Here is a 7,154-nt window from a genome sequence, read left to right as displayed (position 1 = left end):
GTCTGAGAAGGCAGCTATTAAAACATTTCACCTACTTGCAGGAGCTAAACTGCACTGGAGAATATTTAAAACCTATAATCATGGCTAGTCGGGGTTTGTAACAGAGATGCTTTAGGACCAGAGAAAATCAGTTTGGTTTTTACTGTGTGCTGGGCTGCTGTATGCTAAGATACACTGTTGGCCTTCCTAGTTTAGGAAAAATTTTTTTTAAAACTTACACAGGTCTGCTTTCAGTTGAATGGAAATAGCTTTGTAACAGTGTGGCTGATAAGCCTGGGCTTGAATCTGTGGATAGAGGAAGGTAGTCTAATCTCTGCAAGAGCCACAAGGAATGTTGAAAGCAAAGGCACTCCCCTAAGCCATAGGGAAGGAGTGATAGAAGAGTTTGTCAGCCTGAAGGAGAGTGGAGTTGTCACCCTGTCCTTGACCATTTAACCATTTGGTAAGTGCCAAGAAGCCCTCTTTAGCAGTGGGAAGTAATTTGTGTCTCCTCACAGGACTGCAGTCAGGTTAATACTCTGCTACTGTACCAGTTTATCTTAAAATATCAACAGTGAAGAAAATGATTCTTTTTCCTCAAAAATGAAAATGTTTTTGTGTAGAATATCAAGGTACATCAGAAATATGTTTAGCAATGAGCAGTGGCATTGAGGCTCACTTTATTTGTGGTCAGCTCTATTGTGAGATACATAATTTTGGTTTTTTCCTGCAGTTTTTGTAGGCACGTGTGTACACAGTATGTTCGAAAAAGGATTTGATGGCTTAGGATTGTTGTGTGGCCTCTGCTTTCAGCAGCCTCTGGAGCAGATTCGTATTATTGACTACCTTATGTGGAGGCATGTGACTGTGGATGTTGCTCCTGGTGATACAGGAGCAGTCACTAGATTGCCTTTGTTCTAAACAAGTACCTGTGATCACATCCAAACGCTGTCTTGCTGACAGAGAATATGAATAATGCTTAGAGCGGAGCACTGCTAGCATGAGAGGATATAAAATGTGAGAGAAAGCAAGTAAAAGTGCCAAAAGAAAGTTTTCGGTGAATGCAGAAGTCGCACCCCTTCAGGTTGTAGAAAGCAAGTGAGTTTGGGCTGCTGTCATCAGTTACTCTAGAGAAAAATAGTGTATCTGTTGTTTTTTAAAAGTGGGGTAGTTGAGAAAGTTGCTGTTTGAAGAATATAACTAAATTTATTTTGTTTCTAGTGCTTGGATCAAAGTGGAGCAGCTGAAGCCTTATCACCCTCACAAAGAGGAAATGATAAAGATTAACAAGGGTAAGCGCTTCCAGCAAGCTGTGGATGCTGTAGAGGAGTTTCTTAGAAAAACCAAAGGCAAGGACCAGGTGAGTGGGTTCTCTTGTACTGTGCGCAGCAAAACAAGTCTTGGCGTGAGTGATGGTTGGATGCATTTTTATGTGAAAGGAGTTTTGTCTTTGGCAAGTTGAGGGGGAGTTCATTTTCATTCCCCCTTTTCCCCCCATCCTTTCTTCTTCCCCCTTCAGTCTTATTTGGTGGGGATAAAAGCGGTGATAAATTGATGGAGAAACTGAAGGGGCTAATTGATCTGCTTATCATGATTTGATAAATCAGTCTTGAGTCTTGGGTTACAATTTCGTATCTACTAATCCTGTCTTTAGTATGTTGGAAGTGCATATACGTGCATGCACTCCCAGCAAGTCTTCAAGTGGCCTGTTCTGTTACTTGCTTACCTAAACTGATGTGTTTTTGCAGGAGAACTAGCCAGGAACTTCACTCACTGACTTCAAAGGGCTAACATACCTAGTTTTCAAGTTGCTGTGCTGTTGTTTTGCTTGATAGTAATCAGCACAGGGTCCTTCACATCCTTGGTTTTGCATGAAAATCATTCCGGCTCTTCTCTTCTTTCCTTACCATCTTCTATTCTGTAATCTCTCAGGCGTCTTCCCATAACTCCAATGAAGAGAAAAATCGACGTAATTCCAGTGAAGAAAGAGGCAAGCAATCCACTGGTGAGGAGAAACGCAAAGCCAGTTTGTCTGAAGGGAAACTGAAGAAGGGCACAGGGGAAGGAAAAAAGAGAGTCTCTTCTGTTTCGTCAGAGAGAGGATCAAAGTCACCTTTGAAAAGAGCCCAGGATCAGAGCCCCCGAAAGCGGGGGCGTCCACCCAAGGATGAGAAGGTTTGTGTTGTGCATGTCCGCCAGTGCCCTGTGGACTTTGCGGATGGACTTGAGGGTTGACTGGCACCTTGACTAACAGGCCAGCGGGAAGAGTCAGTTCAGTATCGGGGTGTTTGAAGCTGTTCCATGTTACTACTTCTAGACACTTTGGCTGCCTACTACCTTTGGCAAGCGTATTGTTGATTCTTCCTGTAGTTTTTACAATTCGGTTATTTTGAGTGGCTCTATTCATATCTTTGAGAGGGCTTTGAGAGCTGTATTGTGAGACTCCACCATTCATCTTGCCATCCTTCAAGTTCAGTTTGTGTGGGCAGGATTAGTGAAGAGATGTGGGTCTTCATCAGATTCCTGCCTTCTCCCATCTCATCTACTTTGTGTGGTTACGCGATTAGTAGTCACTCTGCTTTACCCTCAGTACTTACAGAGGCTGGGGTATTCTTAAAAGCTAGGTCTTAAAGAAGAAACTCTTGTAGCCTGGGCAATACACCAGAAGAATTAATTGTATTCATTTCAGCTTCTGTGCTATAGGATATATTTCCATCCTCTATTATAAAGGTCCAGCCTTGGAGCATTATTATTTTATTCCCGTTACTTCCCTGTTATTTCTGGATGCTGTGGAAGCAGTGATAGCCACCAATACTTTGTCTGCTCTCATCTAGAGTTCCAGCCTTTTTATTTATTGTGGAGCTCACTGTTACGGTCCAGATCTTCCTTTTCCAAATGGATAATTATTTCTGTGGATTATTACAATGCGCATACTTCATCGGAGACTACACTTGAAGACCATTGGGAGACTTCAGCTGATACACCATGCGGCAGCCTGCTTGCTCACTTGTACTTCAAAGGGATCACGTTATGCTGTGCTTCACAATCTTTACTTTCAGTGCACTTCAGGATGCAAGTCAAGATGTTAGTCTTTGATCTCCAAATTTGCAAATGGATTGTCCTTCACTGTTTGAACAGCAAGCTCTTTCTTGATGTAGTAAACTGAAGCTGATCATCTCAGGTATTAGCTATGAAATACTGGCTTTTTTTTGAGCCAGCTTCTGTTAAATCAGGCTGCACAACAGAGCCCATCTCCTCCTTTTGAGGAGAGTTGGAGGAGGGGAAGAGTGAATGCGTATTTGTGAGTTCTTGCTAATGAACTTGTGACTTGACTGATGCAGGAAGACACTTTATCAGCAACATCCTTTTCACCTTTCAAAGTGTCTTGCTATGAGCATGTTGTATCTTCACATATTTCTGTTAAAATAAGCCACGGGTCTTTTTTTCCACTTGCAAAATGCTTTTGTGTCTTTGAGCTAGATTAATTCCAAAATTGATCAAAACTAATAGCTGGGGGAATTCTGATCATGCTGACACATCGCATGCTTAGGTTTTACTGTATTAGCTACCTCAGGGCATCAGAGCGCTTTGAGTGAGTTAATTGTGGTAGTAAAAATTATGTTACTGACAAATTTGAGGCAGAGTGGTTTTAAACAGCTTATCACAAAGAGGTGGCCAGCTATGTGATGAATGTCTGGCCACAGACCATGAAAATGAGCAGGCTAATGTAGGAAAGTAGCCTTATAGCTTCTGGAAAGTAAGGTACTGACAATTAAAGAAATTGCTCTGAAAATTTAACAGTACTGCGTTAATACTATTTTTCAGCCTGTGAAATAATTGTAAAATCTGGTCGTTGTCTTGGCCTGGTTCCCATAATCTCCCCAGATTCTTAGCCCTAGGGTAGAAAACATTTATGTTGCTGTCCTGAATTACTGCAGTGTTGGGATTTGGGGGTTTTTGCCATGTCCCAGTACAAATTCTGGCTTTCCAAGTAATAAGGATGCACAAAGTTAGAGAATCCAGTTGTTGCTGAGGTGTGCTCTGTCTAGAAATGGTCTGTAGGGATACATGAACATTAAAATACTCTGATTTTTAAGCTTATGTGAATATTTTCAAAGAGCTAACATGACTTCATAGGTGTAAGAGTAGGTTTCATCCATGCTTTACCAGTTGAAACAGTGGCATGGACGCTAAGGAGAGAATTTTAGTGTGCAAGGCTCTCCATAGACTGAAACGCCACTTTACGTTTGGAGACTGATGTCTAAATTGTCCCTGCTAACAGATGGAAGAGTTGCATCAGTCTGGATTATCTCCAGGAGTCTTGCTCTTACCTTTTTTGCAAACTTTTTGTGCTCTTCTCTTGTGGTTCTACGTGGATGCTAAGGTATATTATGCACTTTCAGGAAGTAATTTTGGAGGGGAGATAATGTGGTTCCATTTTTGAACCCTCATTTCTGGAACATAACACATACTATGCAGAAGTCTTGCACGTTTTCTTCATATAGCATAAAGACCTTTATGTCTATAGCATATGCCTGTGGCCTATAGAATAAAGAGCTATCTATCTTGGGAAAACCAGAAAGATAAATTTTAATCTGCTTAACAGTAAAAAACCGCCATGCGTTAAGTATTATCATGACATTATAAATTGGGGCCTGTTGAGTGAATGGGGCAGTCCCCTTACCAGTTTCTGTCTCTTGGATTCTGCAAACTTGAGCAGATGTGGCTATCAGCCTCAGGCTTTGAAGGTTCTCCTGTTAGCAGGTAGGCTACTTTTTTATGACAGCAGAGAATTAGAAGAGTTCAGACCTCGTGACTGTGATGATGTTCTTCACCCATTTTAGCTTTTTACATCCACCGGAGAAAAATGCTGGATGATTACACAAGTGCAATGATTCTTCTTACATATGAAGAATGGATTCTCCAGAAGCCATAACTGTGGTTGAATTCCTTCGTTGTCAGTTCGTTTTCTTCACCTCACCTGTGTTGATAATACACTGTATGTTTAAATGCAAACTCTTCATAGAAAGAGGTGTGAAATGGAAAGCATTTGTAGCGCTTTTCAGAACTCTGTATTTGTGCTCGTATGATGAAAGTGCTGTCACCAGCCACTGAACCAGGTTGTAAGCTCTTTCTGATCCTCCTCCTGTCTCCTCAGGACCTCACAATTCCAGAGTCAAGTACAGTGAAGAGAGTGATGACTGGAACGGTGGCTGGATTTAAATGGCCACCAAGCGTCAGTGAGGTGAGAAACTTTACAACATACTGATCTAGGAACAGAGTTACTGCGAGCAAATCTAGAGCCTTTTGTCTGGGCTGTAAAATAGCAAGATCTTATCTTCCTCCTGTAGGAACACAATAAGATGCTCTTGTTCTGTCATTCTGTAGTGTAACAAAGCTAGGCAATGTCCTAGGCAATTAAGAAGTATGCTGGGAAGTGAGATTTCAGTCTCTGAGGAACAGTTTGCAGATTCACACTTAACTTGCTGCACTCATTTTTACATTTCTTATTTCAAAAGTATTTCTGAGACTGGATTCCCAAAACTGGAGGAGATGATGTGGATAGTCTCTCCCTGTCTGGATACTGTCATATGGGGTGGTTTCATTTGATTTCCCTCATAAGCAACTTTTGGAAACTTTTCTTTTTTGTGTGTACATAAATAAGTAATCAGCGTGATGCTGGGCTGCAGCATATGATGCTCATCAGAGAGGTGAGATATTTGGGCCTACAGTCCTTGTTACTGTTAATATGGATGTGCCTAGCATGTGACAGTGCTAGATGTAATCTCCAGCCAATTCCCAAAATGCTGTTTTAAGGAGTTCCTTGGAAACTAAAAAATAAGTGTTTTCATTTCCTTGGGAAGAGGAAGAAGCAGGATATGAGATCTCTTCCTCCCATGTTAATCTTGCTCATAACCTTTGGTTTTCCTGTAGATGTCCAAAAATGAGGAACTGGACTTGAATGGCTTTGGTTTTGACAATGAAGCACAGTATAAACTGTTTAATTAAAACAGGCTGCTTGATACAGCTGATACATTTTTGTATTTTCCACCTTAAACTATTGTTCTCATGCAGCTTGGGATAACAAGGGAATTGTGTTGTGGTTGCTCAGTGACTCTCTGTGAATGTTTCTGAGCCTGTACTTTCTCTCCTTGCAGCCTGTGAAGGACAGTGATCCACACTTTCATCACTTCCTACTGAGCCAGACAGAGAAGGTGAGGATTTGTCAGACAGCATCATTCTGCTGGTCTGTCTAGCTTGGCATGCTGCACTTTGCTGGGACTAAGTACATGAAGTATGAGTGAAGAGCTGTGAAATTCTGTTCTTTGGGGGCTAGTGCCAATTAGATTCTCATGTGTAATTTTATATTTCAATTACTTCCTAACATTAAGGTTTAGAATGATTTAGCATTCTGAGTACAGTGAATAGTTAAAGTAATTAAAGATTATCTAGCACCAGGATTTGACAGATTTGTTGTAATAATTTTTGTAGATTGAACATTGAGGGGCAGGAAAAGCTGGTTTTCTGTTTAAAAACTGTTTGATTTTCTTTGGTTGTCCTACCAGTTCATTCATGTGGATGAACTTGTCACTTAACTGAATATGGCAAGGAGAATTTCCAGGACCAGAAAAGCTCCCTGTAAAATATATCCATTTTATCTCCTGAGAGTCAGAAAGACTTGCAGGATTTTATCTTCAGCAGTGAACATCGGACAGGAAAGGAAAGATCAGATTAAATGACAAATGATTTAAATCTATCTGAGGATCTGGGCAGAGCCAGGAGGATTAAAAGCAGCTAACAGTTTTAATCTAGACAAGCTCACAATAAGCAGTGTGGAAAAGAGCTGCCTTCACCTTAATGTTTGCTGAAAGCCACGTGTCTTCTCATATTAACAAGAAGGTTTTGCTTCCACAGCGGCATTGACATACTGAGCATAGATCTGAGGCAGGGTGCTCTGTGTTAGGCTTTAGAGATGTCTGTTTTCTTTGGGCAAATGTGAGAGTAGGGGTGCCCTGGATCCTTGCCTCTAGAGAAGCCTGGCACATGAATTACAGAAAGGAGTTTGCAGTAATTGTGTTAGAAGACAAGTTGAGCTGCTGGGCAGCGTGGGAAAGGAAGAGGTTAGTATGTTGCAATATGTTTTTGTTTTTATTTTCTCTTACTGAGCTAAGGCA

General features: G+C 41.1%; 1 protein-coding gene across 1 annotated transcript in view; it reads left to right on the top strand.

The window, feature by feature from the left end:
- The first annotated feature begins 1,206 nt into the window (after positions 1 to 1,206).
- GLYR1 (glyoxylate reductase 1 homolog) overlaps positions 1,207 to 7,154 on the top strand; it is a 13,172-nt gene continuing 7,224 nt past the window's right edge. Inside the window, exons 1-4 of the mRNA XM_010171301.2 lie at positions 1,207 to 1,339; positions 1,912 to 2,154; positions 5,138 to 5,224; positions 6,138 to 6,194. Of these exons, the coding sequence (XP_010169603.2) occupies positions 1,253 to 1,339; positions 1,912 to 2,154; positions 5,138 to 5,224; positions 6,138 to 6,194 (474 nt within the window). The 5' untranslated portion in view covers positions 1,207 to 1,252. The remainder of the gene's footprint in view (positions 1,340 to 1,911; positions 2,155 to 5,137; positions 5,225 to 6,137; positions 6,195 to 7,154) is intronic.

Source organism: Antrostomus carolinensis, unplaced genomic scaffold (assembly GCF_000700745.2).
Source record: "Antrostomus carolinensis isolate BGI_N321 unplaced genomic scaffold, ASM70074v2 scaffold34360, whole genome shotgun sequence".
Taxonomy (NCBI): domain Eukaryota; kingdom Metazoa; phylum Chordata; class Aves; order Caprimulgiformes; family Caprimulgidae; genus Antrostomus; species Antrostomus carolinensis.
The sequence above is the reverse complement of the archived record's forward strand: the minus strand, read 5'-3'. Positions and strand labels throughout refer to the sequence as shown.